Source organism: Mobula birostris, chromosome 22, assembly GCF_030028105.1.
Source record: "Mobula birostris isolate sMobBir1 chromosome 22, sMobBir1.hap1, whole genome shotgun sequence".
NCBI lineage: Eukaryota > Metazoa > Chordata > Chondrichthyes > Myliobatiformes > Myliobatidae > Mobula > Mobula birostris.
In genome coordinates this window covers 4,800,130-4,819,446 of record NC_092391.1, presented here as the reverse complement: position 1 = coordinate 4,819,446, position 19,317 = coordinate 4,800,130, and the positions used below count along the sequence as shown (strand labels likewise).

General features: G+C 38.8%; 1 protein-coding gene across 9 annotated transcripts in view; it reads right to left on the bottom strand.

The window, feature by feature from the left end:
• Positions 1 to 19,317, bottom strand: part of rc3h2 (ring finger and CCCH-type domains 2) — a 105,552-nt gene that overhangs the window by 60,643 nt on the left and 25,592 nt on the right. For all 9 annotated transcript variants that reach the window (XR_011882859.1, XM_072240636.1, XM_072240638.1 and 6 more), the window contains 3 exons: positions 10,511 to 10,821; positions 8,143 to 8,260; positions 2,309 to 2,542 (listed from right to left, as the gene is read on the bottom strand). Coding sequence is in view for 8 of the 9 variants with exons in the window: in XM_072240636.1 (XP_072096737.1) it covers positions 2,309 to 2,542; positions 8,143 to 8,260; positions 10,511 to 10,741 (583 nt within the window). In the remaining variant the exon portion in view is untranslated. The remainder of the gene's footprint in view (positions 1 to 2,308; positions 2,543 to 8,142; positions 8,261 to 10,510; positions 10,822 to 19,317) is intronic.

Below are 19,317 nucleotides of genomic sequence, written 5' to 3'. Positions count from 1 at the left end.
ACCAGAGCAACCCAACATTGGATGGGGAGAACATGCAAACTGCCTAAAGACAGTGGTGAGAATCGAACAAGGATGAATGGTCTATTCTTTTTCTTACATCAAACGCTAATAAAAAAAGCAACAGTCCAACAGCTTAAACAATCAAAAGGATACACCCCTCCCATAAAAATATCAGCCCATCCTCAGAAATATTGCCAATCAAGTACAAAAACTCTACAAAACAATAGTCATGAACAAAATTAAACCTAAACCACCAGGTAGAAAATTAAATCATAAGTAAAATATTCTAGCAACACACATCAAAGTTGCTGGTGAACGCAGCAGGCCAGGCAGCATCTCTAGGAAGAGGTACAGTCGACGTTTCAGGCCGAGACCCTTCGTCAGGACTAAACTGAAGAAAGAGCTAGTAAGAGATTTAAAAGTGGGAGGAGGAGGGGGAGATCCAAAACGATAGAAGACAGGAGGGGGAGGGACGGAGCCAAGAGTTGGACAGGTGATTGGCAAAAAGGGTATGAAAATATTCTATCCAGTGCTTGTCACCACATTATACAAAGGATATCTTGAATTAAATGTAAAGTTAGAAAATCAAGGAAACAGCATGTACAAAAATTATACAAAACAATGGTCATGAACAAAATTAAAGAGACTTGGGCAGAACTGATGCTGAATTGGCTGTTGGAATCTTTTATTGATGGGCGCTATGGTTAGCGCGATGCAATTACAATTTGAAGTGTCGGAGTTTGAAGTTCAATTTTGGTGTATTCTGTAGGCAAGTTTGTACATCCCTTCCCGTGATGCGTGGGTTTCCTCCGGGTGCTCCGGATCCCACCCACAATCCAAAGACATGCTGGTTAGTAGGTCGCTGTACACTGTCCTGTGACTAGGCTGGGGTTGAACTGGTAGGTCGCTCTGTGGTGTGGCTCAGTGGGCCGGAAGGGCCAGTCCTATGCTGAACCTCTAAATAAAAATAAATAGATAAAGGATGCCAAATTGCTGACAGATTCACCACCAAACAAACTTAGATCAGTACAAGAGTTACTGTATTTGCATTTTAAACAAGTAAGCATGCCACAAAATTTAAATGGTTTTAAAGTGAAACAAAGAATCTGTTTTGCTGATTTCTTTAATAAGTTGGATTGGCCTTCATTGATTTTTAATTATTAGTTACATCCAAACTCTTTCTGTAGCAGAAATTAACTATTTCATGCAAGCTTTAATTATTGTTGAGTACTTAGAAAAAAAATAAAATAAATCCCAACCAAAATTTGAGCTCTGGTTTCTGTGTTGGAACTCAAACCTTGAGGCTCAAATCAGAATGCATTCAACTGAATGTATTAGTTAGAATATAGAAAAATACGGCCCACAATGTCAATAAAACCATAATGCACAGGATCAGAATTAGGCCATTAGGCCTATTGAGTCTGCTCTGCCATTCCATCGTGGCTCAGTTATGATCCCCCATCAACCCCCTTTCCCCATAACTTTGACACCCTGACTATTCAAGAAACTGTCGACGTTCACTTTTAAATATACCCAATGACTTGGCCTCGACAGACATCTGTGACAATGAATTCCAGAGATACACCACCTCTGGCTAAAGAAATTCTTCCTCATCTCTGTCTTTCTATTCTGAGGCTGTGCCCTCTATTGAAAAACATCAAATTTGGAAACATGTCTGTAGTGAGCATGATGCCAAATAAATCCCTCTGCCAGCATAGGATTTAGAACATAGAGCAATACAGTACAAGAGCCAGATATTCTCTAAAAAGAGTATAATAACAAATTTTGACCAAAGGCGTTTCAAGAACAAGAATGCCCAAGTTTAAAGGTAAGAGAAAGGAATTTTAAAGGGGATTTTTTTTTTTAAAAAGAGGGATTTGAGAGCAAAGTTGCCAGGGATGGAGATGAAGTTGGATACAAATCATTTGTTTAAGAAATACAGTATTTAGACAGCCAATTAAATAGGCAAGGCTTTGAAGGATAATGACAATGCCGGTAAATGGGATTGGAGCAGATGGGCAAAACAGTCGCATGGATGTGGTGGCCCCTTTCTCTGCTGCGCAACTCTATGACTCTATAAATAGCAGTGTTTTAAACACTCACTGAAACCACAATTTCTGTACGCAAACACGAGAAAATCTGCAGATGCTGGAAATTCAAGCAACACACACAAAATGCTGGTGGAACGCAGCAGGGGACCCGAAACGTCGACTGTACTTCTTCCTATAGATGCTGCCTGGCCTGCTGCGTTCCACCAGCATTTTGTGTGTGTTGCCACAACTTCTGTGATTATCATCCAATTTCTTACCTGGTCCCAAAAACTGGCAACCTCTGGCCCGGACTGCAGCCCACAAATTGGCTGATAACTGCTGGGGATTCTGATGCTGCAGAATGAGTTCAGTAACCGTTCGTTCCCCAAGAGATCTGGCTGCCCGCATTGCTCGCACACGCCCTTCCTCCTCCACCAACTGACAGTTAACCAAGGTAACCAGTTTTCGCTGCATCGGCCTGCTCAGTGCACTCTGATTTAGACTTGCAACACCTAAACACAGCAATGTTACGAAGTGATTAATACGTGCGTTAAGACTCATGTACAGCAGAGTTCTACTGTTATTGAAACAGAGTATCATACAATTCAGAAAACAGTTGTGAAATTTAAAAAAAATTAAATCCATAATTAGATATATTGTGATTCTGAAGTGACAATTGCAAAATCTAATCACATCTGCAGTGGCAAGGGATTCCACTGAAATCAGTGTGAAATATTTAAATATACTGTTACACAATGCAAACAGGTATCAATGCAATTATCTGTTTTACAAGTACAATTCAAATCTACAAAAACTATTGCAGCAAAATAATGATCATCTTGACCAAAAAACTGTAATGAATAAAATTACTGCTGGAAATCTCAGAGGACCTGGTCTGCAGAAATCTAATGAACTTCAGTTTTATTTGGCAAATGTAAACTATGTTTTAACTAGGAAGAATACTAATGTGGTGAATATCAAAAGACAGTAAAGCAGCAACACCAACAACAAAACTGGACATATCTGTGTTTAGCAGCTTGAAGTTTCCCATGTCATTATTACTTTTCTTCAGGAGGTGGGCATCACTATTAAGGCCAGCAGTTATTGCTCATCTTAAATGCCTTCAAAAAGCTGAAGATACGTTAGCTTGAAGTACTGCAATTCTGATAAAAACTATTCTCACAACCTGCTGGAGGAACTCAGTAGGCCAGGCAGCATCTATGGAAAGTCGACTGTACTTTTTTCCACAGATGCTCCCTGGCCTGCTGAGTTCCTCCAGCATTTTGTGTGTGTTGCTCGCATTTCCAGCATCTGCAGATTTTCTCTTATTTATTCTCACAACCTGTTGTGCAGTGGATTTCAGATCTATGATGAAGGAATAATGATATATTCTCATGTGGGTGGGGAGTGACTTAAAGAACAGGAGATAGTGATATTATTAGGAGGTATTGTCAATGTGGCCTAGACAAGTAACTGCCGTACATTGTAAAATGATACTTTGCAAACCAAGAAGTTCAAAGTTCCAAGTAAATTTGTTATCAAAGTTTGTATATATTACCATATATGATCCTGAGATTCATTTTCTTGCAGATATTTACAGTAGAACAAATAAATACAATAGAATCAATGAATAATTGCAAAGATTAACAAACAACCAATGTGCAAAAGAAAAGAAACTGTGCAATGAATAACAATAAATAAATAAACAAACAAAAACTACTGAGGACATGAGCTGCAGAGAATCCATCAGTTGTGGGATCAGTTCAATGATGAAGTAAGTGAAGATGTGCCAGAGGTAGAGTAAATGAATGCAAAGTAGATGGGATGCCAATCAAATAGACTATTTTGCAATGAATGGTGCAGAGGTTCTTCACTGCTGTTGGTGAGGCACTCATTCAGCAATTGTAAAACATTCCCTTATGCTCTTGGTTTCTCTTGTAGAAGCCAGGAAGTATTTTTGTTATTAGGAGGTGTATCACTTGCTGCAGAACACCCAGTCTCAGATCTGTTCTGGTTGTCACATTATTTATGTTGCTGGTCTACTTGAGTTTCTGGTCAACGATGAAGCCTCCGCCCCCCCCCCCCCCGCCCACCAGATGGTGGGGTCTTGGTAAAGGTAATATCAGTGAAGCTTATGAATGGGTACTTAGATTCGTTGAGAGATGGTCACTGCCTGGCATTTGAATGGCACAAATGTTACTTGCACTTTATTAGACCAAGCCCAAATGTTGTACAGGTCTTGCCATCTGTAGGCATCATATGTGCCCATTTTCCAAAAAATGTGAATTAAATCACATATTTATCAATGAACATCTCCATTTGAAAGAAAAGGCAGTAACATTCCAAAACTTCCAGGCTCTTATAAGCAAGGACATAAATAGTAAAGAAATTGGCCATTTTCCAGTCCTCTTTGGATAATGTATGATGTCAGAAGATTGAAAGATTGCCAAGTAGTGCCATTGTTCAAAAAATAAATGGTTCATTAATGCCAATTACTTCACAAATTATTGCCCCAGGTTTTGCAGGGAAATTGTCTTTAACTGCCAACGTATCCCAATAACAGTTTGCAATTTAAGGATTTTCAAAAGCAAATGGAAATCTCACAATTGCAAAACTACTGGAAACAGTTGATTAGAATTGCAATCAGATGTTGGACTCCACTTGAAATCCACCAGGGAAGTAAGTTGAGGCATCCCTCTATTACTTGTTGAAAGTCCATTTGAACTACTCAGAAAGATGGGATCTATCATCAAGAACCCCCATCACCCAGGACATACCTTTTTCTCATTGCTACCATCAAGGTGGTGGTACAGGAGCCTGAAGACACACACTCAACATTTCAGGAAAAGCTTGTTACCCTCCGCCATCATATTTCTGAATGGACAATGAACCCTTGAACACTACCTCACTACTTTTCCTCTCTTTTTGCACTATTTATTTTATTTATATATATTTCTGATTGTAAGTTATAGTTTTTCCATTAAGTATCGCAATGTACTGCTACTGCAAAACAACAAATTTCACGACATATGCCAGTGATATTAAACCCAATTCTGAAACCAGTTTATTTCAATGCAGTGAAGTAGTTTTGATGGCCAGAGATATTTATTGATTAAATGCAAACACAAGTTAGGTTTAAGTATCATAGATATTTGAAAAAGCTTTTCCCTTTTAGTTTCTATACCATTATCAATGAATGTTTTCGACGTATAACTTCTGACAGCTTTGATACCTGGTTAAGCCATGAGTTATAGTTTTTCCAGGAGACATTTTTCCCCCTAGCTCTTTTGAGAGGGGAGATTATTTCACTTTCAATATAGAATGCTGAAATTTACAATTCAGATCTTATGCTTAGAGCTCATCCCAACTAAAGGAGTTGGAGGTGATGGGGTGGTGGGTGGGGGGAAGAGAAAGAGGGCATGTGTGTAAACTACACAGACTAAGTTCAAACTAATGAATCAGGAAACTCTGGTGCACAGAAAGCAAACATAGTGGGATTGCACAAAAAATATTTAGAAAAACAGTTTAACCAAGAACGATCTATAATTAGTGACATAATGGACCGTTAAGTATATTTAAGGATCTAGAACAAATGACGAAGTTAGCCAAGGAATGGCAGATGGAATTTAACTTGGACAAGTGTTATATTTTGCCAAGTTAAACAAGGGCAGGATCACATAGTAAATGGCAGGGTTCTGGAGTGTTGTAGAACAGAAAGACCTAGGTGTACGTCATTGTTCCCAAAGTAGCAAAAGCCTTTGGCATGCTTGTCTTCATTGAACAGGGCATTGGGTACAAGGGTTGGGGTGTCACGTTACAACAGTACAAGGCGAGACAGTTCTGGTCACCAAGCTACAGGAAAAATGCCAAGAGCTGCAAAGAGTGTTGAAAAGATTGCCATTTACTGTGTGATCCTGCCCTTGTTTAACTTGGCAAAATAAACATGTCCAAGTTAAATTTCATCTGCCATTCCTTGGCTAACTTTGCCGTTTGTTCCAGATCCTTAAATATACCTCACAGTCCATTATGTCACTGATGTTACTGGAACTGGAAGGTTTGAGCTGCAAGGAAGAGACTGGAAAGGTGGGGCTTTATTCCCTGCAGTATAGAAAGCAGATGTGGTGGCCTTATAGGAGTCACATAAAACCATGGGGAGCATAGTTTGGGTGAATGCACACAATCTCACCCTCCCCTTGCTGAATATGACAGACTCAGAGGGTATACATCTAAAGTGCAAGTGGAAAAATTTAAAGGGGAGGTAAGGGCAACATGTTCCCCCAGACTATGGTGGGTATATGGAAAGAGCTGCCAGAGAAAATGTTACAGGCCAGTACAATTACAATGCTTAAAAAGCATTTGGAAGGGTACATGAATAAGAAAGGTTTACTGGGATCAGGACAAACACATGCAAATGGTCCTAGTTTATGTAAGCAACTTAGTTTGCCTTTGATGAATTGGGCCAAAAGGTGTGTTTTAATGCTGTACAAAGATGGCCATGACAGATTAAAGTGACAATTTATTTTTATTTTCATTATAAATGACATTTTTTTAGGATGTCAATGGGATGAGCTAATGCAGTTTGTGCTTTTGATAAAGTCTGGGATACAATGTATCTGAAAATGTCCCATATAATAGACCAATCAGAAATGTAAAATGACACAAAACTGAAGTAAAGATGACTGGTTGGATTGAAAATTGGCTCAGTAGCAACGCAACTAAGAATAACAGTTGTGGTTTTTGGTTGCAAATACATTTGGGTTCCACAGTTCTTAGTGCTAATCTCCTTTGTTTTTTTATTGTACAGATCCATGGTTTGGACTTGATTTTGAAGTTTGTAGATTATACCAAAAGTAGTAGTGTAGCAAGCAGTGAGGAACAAAGTTGTAGGCGGCAAAAAAAACTTCAGTGAACTAGCCAGACACTAAAAAAGTGACAAATGAAAGACAGAGATTGAGTTGGAACCACACAAGATTAATTAAGTGCAATTAGTTATCTAATTGCACTACATTGAATAATGATTAAAGGATTTTAAAACCTTTTAAATGTATACTTTGAAAATGACATCATTCCAATTATGCTGTACATCTATAAATTGATTTTGTGTTAAATCCATGAATGTACTGTACGTTTTCCAAATTCAACTCATTGTTCCTTATTCCAAAGGGACATTTCCCTTCCAGATAGTCTCATCCATCCCCAGCTCTTCACAAATATACTTACTCGCTTTCTTAAGCAATCGCACATGCAGCAACACATGACCTTTTCCACCATTTAGGATCCAAGGCACATATTTTCAGGTGAAGCCACAGCAGCAATTTACTTCAGTTAATTCAGTATACTGGATATGGTGCTCACAATACGTTCTCCTTTACAATGGGATAACTAAATATACATTTGGTAATCACGTGAAGCACTTTCTGTAAACTTGAACTTCCATTTTAAATCTACATCCCATTCCAATTCTGACTCTCCTGTCCTTTGTCACCTTTTCTAGTCTAATGCATAAGGTCACATCAGAGATTCTGGAGATGTTGGAAATCCACAGCAACGCGCACAAAAAGCTGGAGGATCTCAGCAGATCAGGCAGCGTCTTCCTGATGAAGGATCTTGGTCCAAAATGTTGACTGTTTATTCATTTTCATAGATACTGGCTGGCCTGCTGAGTTTCTCCAACATTTTGTGTGTGCTTCTAATGCATGGGAAACAGTTTCTATAAGCATGTTATTGCCTTCTAGATTTAATATTATTCAACAGTTTCAGATCTGCAGTATTTTCCTTTAAAAAGTTTCAGATTGTCTGCTTCCTCCATTTATATCTGATAGCTTACAGACCCAATTATTTTTCACTCATCTCAGATTCACCCATTTGCCTAATTATCCCTTTTACCTTCCACCCACTCTCCTTTCCACTTTCTCTGCATCTTTAAACATTTTCATTTCTCATTTTGATGAGTTATCAGTTTGAATTTTACCAATGTTTTAAGCTTCAGATTTCACAAGTATTTTGCTGTTTTTTTTAATTAAAGGAGTTTCCATCCTGATGATATCAATTGCAAGCTGGAGAAGAAACCTTATTTCTTACAAATACTAGCATAGATCTGAATACTACCTACCCTTTCCTCCACTAAGAGGTTTCAAGTAGAGTGCCAGCTCCTCCACACACTTCTTTGCAACCTCGTAATGTTTATTTTCAGCCAAGTTACTCAGGTTCACAGTCTGCTGGTCTGGGACCTAGTTGCAGTCAAAACATTTACAAATATCAAAAAAATTTGGCAAGAAGAAAAAGCAGTATTTTTTTTTTACAAACACACATGAAGCAGCATTGGAAATTATACAACACGTCATAAATCAACAGCAAGAACAACATGTGAATGTTATTGCCAAAAAAATTTGGTTGACAGAATTTTACATTTGTGTATTACTCTTAAACTGTAATGAATTGAACAAACAAGCAACAGGGCTGAATTCAAATTCCTTAAAGTGAATGAATATGTGTAATCTGGTCAAAGATCTTGCTGACGACCATGAGACACTATTTTTGAGAGTAAGGAGGATAACACCTCAAACTAATACACAAGTGTGAAAAGAATTCTAGTATCTTAGGTTACCTGATTACTGTTCAGTATGATATAATTCAAAAAGACAAAGAAACAAGAGCTACCAGGTACACTTTTGACATAGCAAAATGCCTCAAGGTGATTTCCAGGGGCTGCTGCAAACAAAAAAAGTGATACTGAACCCCAAAAGGACACATTAGAACTGTTTTGTTAAACAAGCCAGTTTCTCTTCTATTGTGTACAGTTCTACTTGCTGCATTGCAGGAGGATATGGAGGCTTCGGAGAGGCTGCAGGAGATATTCACCAGGATGTTGCCTGGATTAGAGTGTATCAATTATAAGGAGAGGCTGGACAAATGGATTGTTTTCTCTGGAGCACTGGAGGTTGCCACCAGATATAAATACATAAACTTACGAGAGGCACATATAAGGTAGATAGAATCTTTTTCCGGGGTGGATATGTGGATATAGGCTCAAGTGAGAAGGTCAAGGTTTAATGGGGATTTATAAGGCATTTTGATTTGAAATAGCAGAATGGTGGATTCCTGAAACACACTGCCAGGAGATATGATGGCAATGTTTAATGAGAATTTTGGTACACACATGTACAGTCAGGGAATGAAGAGATACAGATCACGTACAAGAAGATGGAATTAGTTTAGATGGTCAGCACAGACATCACAGACCAAAGAGCCTGTTCCTGTGCTGTCCTATTTTATGTTCTTAAGAGGGGGAATGTAATGTAGAAGATTATGATGTTTAGAGGGACAGTAATCTAGAGTTTAAGGGCTTGGCAGTTGAAAATGGCCACCAGTGACAGACTAATTCTAGGAATGGCTCAAAAAGCCAAAAATGGAAGACTGCAGATATCTTAGAGGGAGAGTTACAAGGCCACGGAAAATTATAAAAGGGGGCACTAAAAATGCAGGTAAGAATTTAAAAATAAAATATTGCTTAATCAAAAAGCAATAAGGATCAGTTACAATCAACAGGAAACAGAGCTCCTTAAGATATGAGCAGCAGTTCTGGATAATCTCATTAACAGAATAAAATGGAAAAGGCTGACACACGGACATGATTTCATCCTAATTAAGCAAATTTATAAATGACTAGACAAAACGCCATACTAAGCACCTAAATGCTAACTTTCATTACTTGTTCATGATAGTCATGATAAAGATTATTGTACTTTTTTAGTTTTTCCCCTTAAAAAGCAAAACAATTGTTCCCAGCCAGATGTTTAGCTGACAGGTAAATGCAAGAAATCTAGTAGCTAAAATTTCATCAATTTTAATTTGTTAACATTTCACATATTCAAATTATGAATATTAAAAACAATAAGTGGATAAAATAATACAAGGATTCATAATTACTGTCATATATAATTTCACTTAGCTTCCCACATTCAACACAAATGCTCTTTATGAAGTTTTTTGCTGACTCAAAGCAGAATCTTGAGCAAAATGACTAATCTGCATTAATGTAATTAGAAATAAAGGAGCTTTGAACAATGTGGTTATTTCATACAGCTATCGTCATTCTGCATTTCAATTGCATTCAATCACTCCCCCACCCCCCAAATAAGCATTAAACAAGTCTTTCAACCTTGATACTAGTTTGCAAAGCAGTTTAATCAGTTTGACTTTAAGTGTATAGGCTCATTCTGGATCAGTGGCATCATAAGAAGCATTTGTATCCCAATATGATGCATTAGGAACATTTTGAGCCCTGATTTAATAATAGTTATCAATAAGGATCAATTTTATGCACCTGAAGGCTGGTTTAATGAGATAAGCAATTTAACTGTAGATAGCACAACTGGTAACTCTTTAAAGATTCCAATGTGAATTTAACAATGATGCTGTCTTCAGCTACAACTGCCATTTCTGAAAGGTACAATTGTAGCATTAGGAATAAAATTTACCTCTGCGCCAACTAACTGCAGAAGTGCAAAATTCACAGGAAGAACATCGATGTCTGTGTTGATGGCGGTCTGGTCAAAGGGGCATGCCTTGCGATGTAGTTTGTTCAGGCAAGTTTTGCAGACAGTATGCCCACAGCCTAAACTGATGGGTTTGTGTACGTTTTCATCAAATTCATTGAAGCAGATGGGACAGGAGAGGAATTCTGTCCACTGTGATGCTTGCACAGGCATTCTGAAAGTTGGTCTGAATTCTGTTTCAGTGCTAATGGTTGACTAGCATAACGCTAGTGGACTGTCAAAGATTTAGACAGCTGCAAGAAAAGAAGAACAACCATACTTAATATACAAGTCATTGTGAAATCTCTCATACAGCATGACTATTTTTAAAATGTTATTTTTGTAATAGTAGTATCAGATGCAAATGCTTAATTTCTTTTTGCTTCTCATTTATAAACTGATGATCAACTTTACATTATTCGGGAGAGGTTGTTCATTCATGCTTTAAGCTTTGGAAATCTTCAGCTCCTGGATTTTAAAAAATTATACTTAATCTACTTTAGTAAATTATACTTAATGGGGAAAGTAATTAATATTAACATTCCTTAATTTATAGAAGTTTGACATGATTTTTGCAATATTGTAATAAATGTTTTGCAGAACATCTTTGACCCTTGAAAAACTAAATTTATGTCATATTGAATAGTGCACCACCATTTATGCATGGGAACTGTTAAAGTTCCCCATTATACATTCAGCCCTGTCAGTATGATCTACAAAATTTTGCTTGGTGAATTATTTCCTGGGAACACACAGCCTTCAAGATGGGTGGCTGTGAAATGGATAGAAAATGGTGCTTCACATGACAATAACCCCCACCATGCTTTGCTGAACTCAGAATCTTTCAAAGGTATAAACTAGATTAAATAAGTTATCTGATAGAGTAATAGTTGCTTGGTTGCAATCATCCCAAACAAAGAATTGGGGCCAAGTACCCATTACCCTATAACATGACTGCTGCACACCAAATGAGTGGACACTGCCAGGGCAGAATTCTGGCAGCATGAAATTTTAATTTTTTTAAATCTCATCTGCAAAGAGAATTAAATGCTGAACAATGTATCAGGCGGGACAAGAGAGCTTGTTTATTATTTCTGCAGTAGCATACTTTAAGTATTCTACTCCCAACTAATAATCGATAGTCAAATTCACACAGCATGCCCTGACAGGTAATACCTTGCAAGATGTTTAAAGATCCAACTGCATAAAACCTGCAGGCTCTCAAAGCAAGTGTAGCTACTTCACAGAAAATAAAAAGGTTGTCAATCTTTTTTTTTGTGATAGATATACAAGCTGATCATCAAATTATTGCTTCAGCAACCATCATACTGTGTCTCTAAATATTTAGTCAGCACTTTCCCCACATTTCAGGATCTATCAGTTTAGCAATGCAGATATAAATTAGGCACCTTAACAATCAGCTACAATTGTGGTATCTCTTCCAGAACAGTTGCTTTTAAAAAAAAGGGCCAAAATAGCCTCCTAAAAAAACAATAGTATTTTCAGCTTCATGAAAGCATTTCACAGAAATATATGCAGAACTTTCTACACACAACCCTGACTACTAAAAAAGAACTAGGTCAAGATATCAAAATTAACTTGCTTAATCTGCTTCAAGCTGACATTCCATTTGACTTCACCAAATTCAAAGATACAAGTGATGAAAGAAGATTGCTAGATCATTAACACTACCAGGTTTAACTAATGTTATAAGGAGTACAATTTAAGGTATTGATAAAAGTAAAGAACAGTAGTGGTGGTTTATTATCTCATATTCCTAAATTATTCTACTGTTGCTATAAAATTTTTCAGACAAAATAAATAAATAAATATAAATAAATTAAATGTACAGTAGTGCAAAAAAAATGAAGAAAAAATACTGAGGAAATGTTCATGGGTTCATTGTCCATTCAGAAATCTGACAGAGGAGGGGAAAAAAACTGTTCCTGAAATGTTGAGTGTGTGTCTTCAGGCTCCTGTACCATCTCCTTGATGTTAGCAATGAGAAAAGGACATGTCCTGGGTGGTGGAGGTCCTTAATGGTGGATGCTGCCTTTTACAGGCATTGTCTGTTGAAGGTGTCCCAGATGCTGGGGAGACTAGTGCTCATGATGGATCTGGCTGAATTTTCAACTTTCTGCAACTTTTCCCAATCTTGTGCAGTGGCCTCTCCATACCAGACAATGATGCACCAGTTAGAATGCTCTCTTCTGTAGAAATTTGTAAGTGTCTTTGGTGACATACCAATTTTCCTCAAGGTCCTAATGGAAGGCTGCTGTGCCTTCCATATAGTTGTATCAATATGTTGGACCCTGGATGGATCTTCAGAGATGTTGACACCCAGGAACTTGAAACTGCTCACCCTTTCCACTTCTGATCCCTCGATGAGAACTGGTGCGGATCCTTTGACATTCCCTTCCTGGAGTCCACAATCAATTCTTTGGTACAATTGATCAATTATTTAGTCTTGCAAGGTTTTTGCAGTGACACCACTCAACCAACTGCTCAGTCCTGCCGAAGTGTTTCGGCCCGAAACGTCAACTGTACTCTTTCCTTAGATGCTGCCTGGCCTGCTGAGTTCCTCCAGCATTTTGTGTATGTACTTTGCTTCTGTACACTTCCTTGTCACCATTTGAAATTCTGCCATCAGCAACTAAAGGTGTAGAGAGAGTAGAGCAGTATGATAAACTTACATTCTTGAGGTGCGGTACTGTTGATTGTCAACAAGATGTTATTTCTGATCCGCACAGACTGTGGTCTCCTGGTGAAGAAGTGAGAGATCCAGTTGCAGAGGGAGGTACAGAGACCCAGGTTTTGGAGCTTGTTGTTTATAACTGAGGGCACAATTGTGTGGAATGCTGAGCTGTAGTCAATAAACAGCAGGCTGACATAGGTATTAATTACCTTTGTCCAGCTGATCCAATGCCGAGTGGAGAGCCAGTGAGATTACATCTACTGTAGATCTATTGTGGCAATAGGCAAATTGCAGCAGGTCCAGGTGTTGGCCTAGCTGAGCTCTTTGGGGCTTGTATTCACCCTCACCTGAATGAGATTGTGCTAACATTTAATAAAAGTGGGTGGCTAACAATCCTTAAGCATGTGTTTTTGCAAACCTTTACACATGACAAATACATAACCATATAAAAAATGTAAAAAATAATTCACTGCTCTCATCCACAAGATAAAGGCAGATGTGAATTGAAGTAAATGAACTTAACTTTTCTTGCAAGTCCTGCTTTTATTCCTCATTTCCAATACCTTAAAAAAGATTCTGTATATCAATAATAATGTATAATTGTGTATTAATAATGTATAATGATCACAGTATATTAATAGACTTTGCATATATTAATGTGGAGACCTCGTGGCGGGACAGGCCTGGACTCGGGGCTTGGCTGGGGGGCTGTGCCAGTGCGCGGTGGCTTTGCTTCCAGCAGCATTGTCACTCCAGCAGCTGATGATTTCTGGACCAAATCTCAATGAGACTAGTATCGTTTCCAGTGGTTAACACTGAAGGCAGACTCCAACCACTTCGCCCATGCCTGCTAGGAGTTTGGGTTAACCATCAGTCTGAAGACGACAAATGGCCCAGGCTACAGAATATCCCTGGAGACATCACCATTGATGGTTACTCTCTTGACGTAGTTGACTTCTTCATCAATTTTGAGCCATCACCAGCTCTCCCTGACCCTCGAAGCAAAGGTGAACAGCAGGATTGCCAAAGCTGTCATGGCCAGACTGAACGAAAGGGTGTGGAACAACAGACAGCTGACAAAGACGACCAAGCTGTGTGTGTGCTCAGCACACTCCTCTACGCCAGTGAGGCTTGGACGCCATACAATAGTCAAGAGAAGAGGCTAAACTCGTTCCACCCATGCTGCCTCAGACGCATCTTGCATATCTCCTGACAGGACAAAATCATCAACACAGAGGTTGTGCAGCGGGCTGACACCTCCAGCATCCATGCATTACTCAGCCACAGACGCCCCAGATGGTTGGGCCAGGTCAAATGGATGGAGCAGGGATGTATTCCCAAGGATATGCTGCACAGCAAACTGAGTGAGGGTTACCATCCATGAGGAAGACCATGCCTCCGCTACAGGGCTGTCTGCAAACATGACATGAAGCTGACAGGTACTGACCTCAACAAATGGGAGAAAACAGTTATACACTGGACAGCATAGAGGACCACAGTCAAAAACAGTGTACAACGTGCTAAGATAGCAAGGACCAACATACTCATCAATAAGAGAGCCAGAAGAAAAGCCAGAGCTGCATTACCCAGAGCACCTTCCTCCTTCAGCTGCAGCCACTGTGAAAGAGACTGTCACTCTACAGTGGGGCTCTAGAAAGTGCAAGTAGCCATAAGTCTACAACCCTAACAATCACCAGAAAAAGTGTCATACCACTGTCATGATGTATGGATGCCAAAGATATTAATTATAATGAACTAATCAACATCTGCCATTTTAAATGAGGATTCAAATTCCAAATCGGTGAAGTTTAGTTTTTCCAAGATACACTTTCAATCCATTATTTAATTTTTGTTTTAGAAACCCACCCTAAATTTGTTTTTAATATCACAATCATTCCATAGCTGAAAATATACTAGTTCAAAAAAAATTCCCAGTAATGATAATCTAATATGTATACTTTCTCTTCTAGCTGGCATCTTTCTGAAGTAAATTTTGGATGAATTGGAAAGTGTGTTATTGATCTATAAGCAAATTCAAAACCACTTTCTTTAAACTAAATAAAGCCAGAAAATGCTGGACATATTCAGCAGGTCAGGCAGCACTGTGTGGAGAAAGCAACTGAATAAACTTTTCAGCTAATGACCCTCCATCAGAACTGATCTGACTTGGACAGTTTTGAGGAAGGATCTTTGAGCCTAAACATCTTCATGGATTCTTGCTCTCTTCACAGAATGTTGCCTAACTGGCTCAGCATTTGCATCATCTTTGAGTTTTTAGTTTGAAACATGTACATTAAAAACAATCACCATTCATAGCTCTCCAGTCTGATGCAATTAAGCATTGGGCTCACCCCCACTTTGTTTCATTCTTTAATTAACTTCCCTTCCATGGTGTCAAACCCAATTTGATATCCAGTGCTCTGTTTCATCAATCTTCTAATACAATATCAACACATCCCACAAATATGCATAAATGCACATTGCATTTTCTTTTGAACTTTATCAAAATTATTTACAATTACTTAAATTCTCTTTTGAACTGAGCACACACTCTGAAATCAACATTATTGTCTTTAATTAATCTTTATCTCCCATGATCTGGCCTGTAAATACTTATTCACAAGTATGATTGATCAACTGACGTTTGTAAAGCAACAGCAATCTTATTGACAAGGAGTAATTAGATATTCATGGATACTACAGTCATTCAAAGCCTCTGCAAGTTCCTCAGTTTAAGCAATTTGGAAACATTGTCAGAATTTCTCTTTCGCCAATATCAAATTATTCCATATGTTTACTTTTATACATATCTGTATAATTGTTCTTTACCATTTTAATTTTATTCTCATTCCATTGTCACTCTTTTGAGGAAAGACAAGGGGTGCTAGCGGATTGGCGATCAAGACTATCTGCCATGACAAACTAAAACCAAATTCAATACATCTTGCCTGGCACCACACTGAAAAATCAAACTGGTTCATTACTGCACAAGGAAAGAGAACTTGCTCTTAACCAAATCAGACTGATTTACAAGATACTCTAGTCTGAGACTAGTTGGCAGAGCAAATACCTTTCATGGGAAGGATGGATGAACAAGTATTACCAATTACAAATATTACCAATTTACCAAGACTTTTTGAAACTGGTTGTTAAGCACTGCTTTTCTTTTATCGTCATTAGAGTTTCAAATTTCCAACTTCCTTTCACCTTTAAATTACAAATCATCTTCCTCCACCCTCCATGCCCCTCCTATTCTCTGCATTCCCCTCAGCCGTTCCAAAACAAATAGCTTTCTTTCTCTTCTTTATCTTCAGGAAACTATTAAGTTAGTTCCCATTAGTCTAATATAAATTTCACTTCCTTTATTTAATCCAATGATTTCAGGGGTTACCGTTTGGTAAAAATTTAAACTTTTCCTAGAAATTCTTGAAGTATCACTTTAATATAATTCAGACAGATCGTCCTACATAATAGTTTTCCAGATTACTCTGAGACCTTGTACATTTGTTCAGATAGTTTCAAAGTTCAGAGTAAATTTATTATCAAAGTATGTATATGTCATCAAAATGAGATTCATTTTCTAGTGGCCAATCACAGGAGAACAAAGACATACAATAGAATCAATGAAAAACTGCAAACAAACACTGATAAGCAACCAATGTGCAAAAGGCAAACTGCAAATACAAAAAAAATTAATACTGAGAACATGAGTTGCAGAACCCTTGAAAGTGAGTCCATAGGTTGTGTTCAGTGCTGTAGTAAGTGAAGCTATCCATGCTAGTCAAGAACTTGATGATTGAAGGCTAAAAACTGTTCCTGAAGTTCCACTCAGAGGTTCACTCAATTTAGGTTCAGAGCTCCACTCAATTGCATGGAGTTTTCCACCAGTCACTCTCCTGCCATCTAGCATTCCTTTCTCAATCATTCTCTCCAAAAACAGATCACTGGCTATTTAAGGAACCTTGGCAATTGCAAAATTGATTCTCATCTTGTATATGTAACTGATATGTAGGCAGGTCTGTTGCATGAATAAAGACAAAATCTCTAATTTCACTTCATTGCATGACTTCATGTGACCTTCAACCTCAGATGACTGAAGAACAAAACTAGAGGTAGATGACAAACAAGTTTTAAAATTAAATTTACATTTTTCCTTATAAATAGGTAATATCAATGAAGCACTAAACCATAATGTACATAGCACACATAAATCTATACTCATTCCAGAGAACTAAAATTAAGTGTGGTATATCAAAGGTTCGTTTTATTATCAAAGTATATACGAGGAATACAACTCTGAGATTTGTCTTCTCCAGATAGCCTTAAAATACAGAAAACCATAGAAGTAGTTGAAAGAAAGATGTAGATGCATGTATATAGAATATATAGAGATAAACAGTGGCTAGAAAAAGCATTCACTCCCCTTGGAAGTTTTCATGTTTTATTGTTTTACAACATTGAATCACAGTGGATTTAATTTGGCTTTTTTGACACTAATCAACAGGAAAGACTCTTTCAAGCCAAAGTGAAAACAATTTTCTACAAATTGGTCTAAATTTATTATTCAACACAAAATAATAGAAGGCATAATTACTCACCCTCTTTAAGTCAGTATTTAGTAGATCCACCTTTGGCAGCAATTACAGCCTTGAGTCTGTGTGGATAGGTCTCTATCAGCTTTGCACATCTCTTCCATTTCACGCATGTCTCCTCTTACCTCATCCTCCCGCCACCCTACCAAGGATAGGTTCCTCTTGTCCTACCAAGGATAGGGTTCCTCTCGTCCACCCCACCAGCTTCTGCATACAGCACATAATTCTCTGAAACTTCCGCCACCTTCAACGAGATCCCACCATCAAGCACATCTTTCCTTTGCACCCCCAACTTTCTGCTTTCCAAAAGGATCGCTCCCTACGCGACTCCCTTGTCCATTCATCCCTCCCTACTGCTCTCCCTCCTGGCACTTATCCTTGCAAGAGGAACAAATGCTACACATGCCGCTACATCTCCTCCCTCACTACTATCCAGGGCCCTAAAAAGTCCTTCCACATGAGGTGACACTTCACCTGTGAGTTTGTTGCAGTTATTTACTGTGCTCGGTGCTCCCAGTGTGGCCTCCTGCGCATTGGTGAGATCCAATGTAGATTGGGAGACCGCTTTGCCAAGCTTCTATACTCCATCCACCAGAACAAGTGGGATCTCCCAATGGCCACCCATTTTAATTCTACTTCCCATTCTCATTTCGTTATGTCCATCCATGGCCTCCTCCGCTATCGTGATGAGACCAAGCTTGGGTTGGAGGAACAACACCTCATATTCCATCTGGGTAGCCTCCAACCTGATGGCATGGAACATCCATTTTTCAAACTTCCAGTAATACCCACACAACTCCCCCCTACCCCCTTCTCCATTTTTTAGCCCTTTTTCTCCCCTCTCTCACCTCCTCATCAATCAACTTCCCAGCTCTTTACTTCACCCCTCCCCCTCCAAGTGTCACCTATCCCCTACCGCCATCTTTTCAATCTACTCCTCAGTTTTTTTTCCTCCAGTCCTGCCAAAGGGGTTGGCCCTGAAAGTGGACTGTACTTTTGTCCACAGATGCTGTCTGGCCTGCTGAGTTCCTCCAGCATTTTGTGTGTGTTGCTCGGATTGCCAGCATCCGCAGACTTTCTCTTGTTTGAGGGATGGTATGTTGTTGATGATGGGTGGTGTTTAGTCTGATGGCCAAAAGCTCAACTTTGCTTTCATCAGACCACAGAACCTTTCTCCAGCTGACTTCAGACTCTCCTACATGCCTTTTGGAAAACTCTAGCCGACATTTCATGGGAGTTATTTTCAACAGTGGCTTTCTCTTTGCCACTCTCCGGTAAAGCTGTGACTTGTGAAGCACCCAGCAACAGTAGTTGTATATGCAGTCTCTCCCATCTCAGCCACTGAAGTTTGCAACACCTCCAAAGTTGTCGTAGGTCTGCTGGTGGCCTCCCTCACTTTTCCCCTTCTTGCACAGTCACTCAGCCTGCTGTAGGCGGATTTACAGCTGTGTCACATTCTTTCT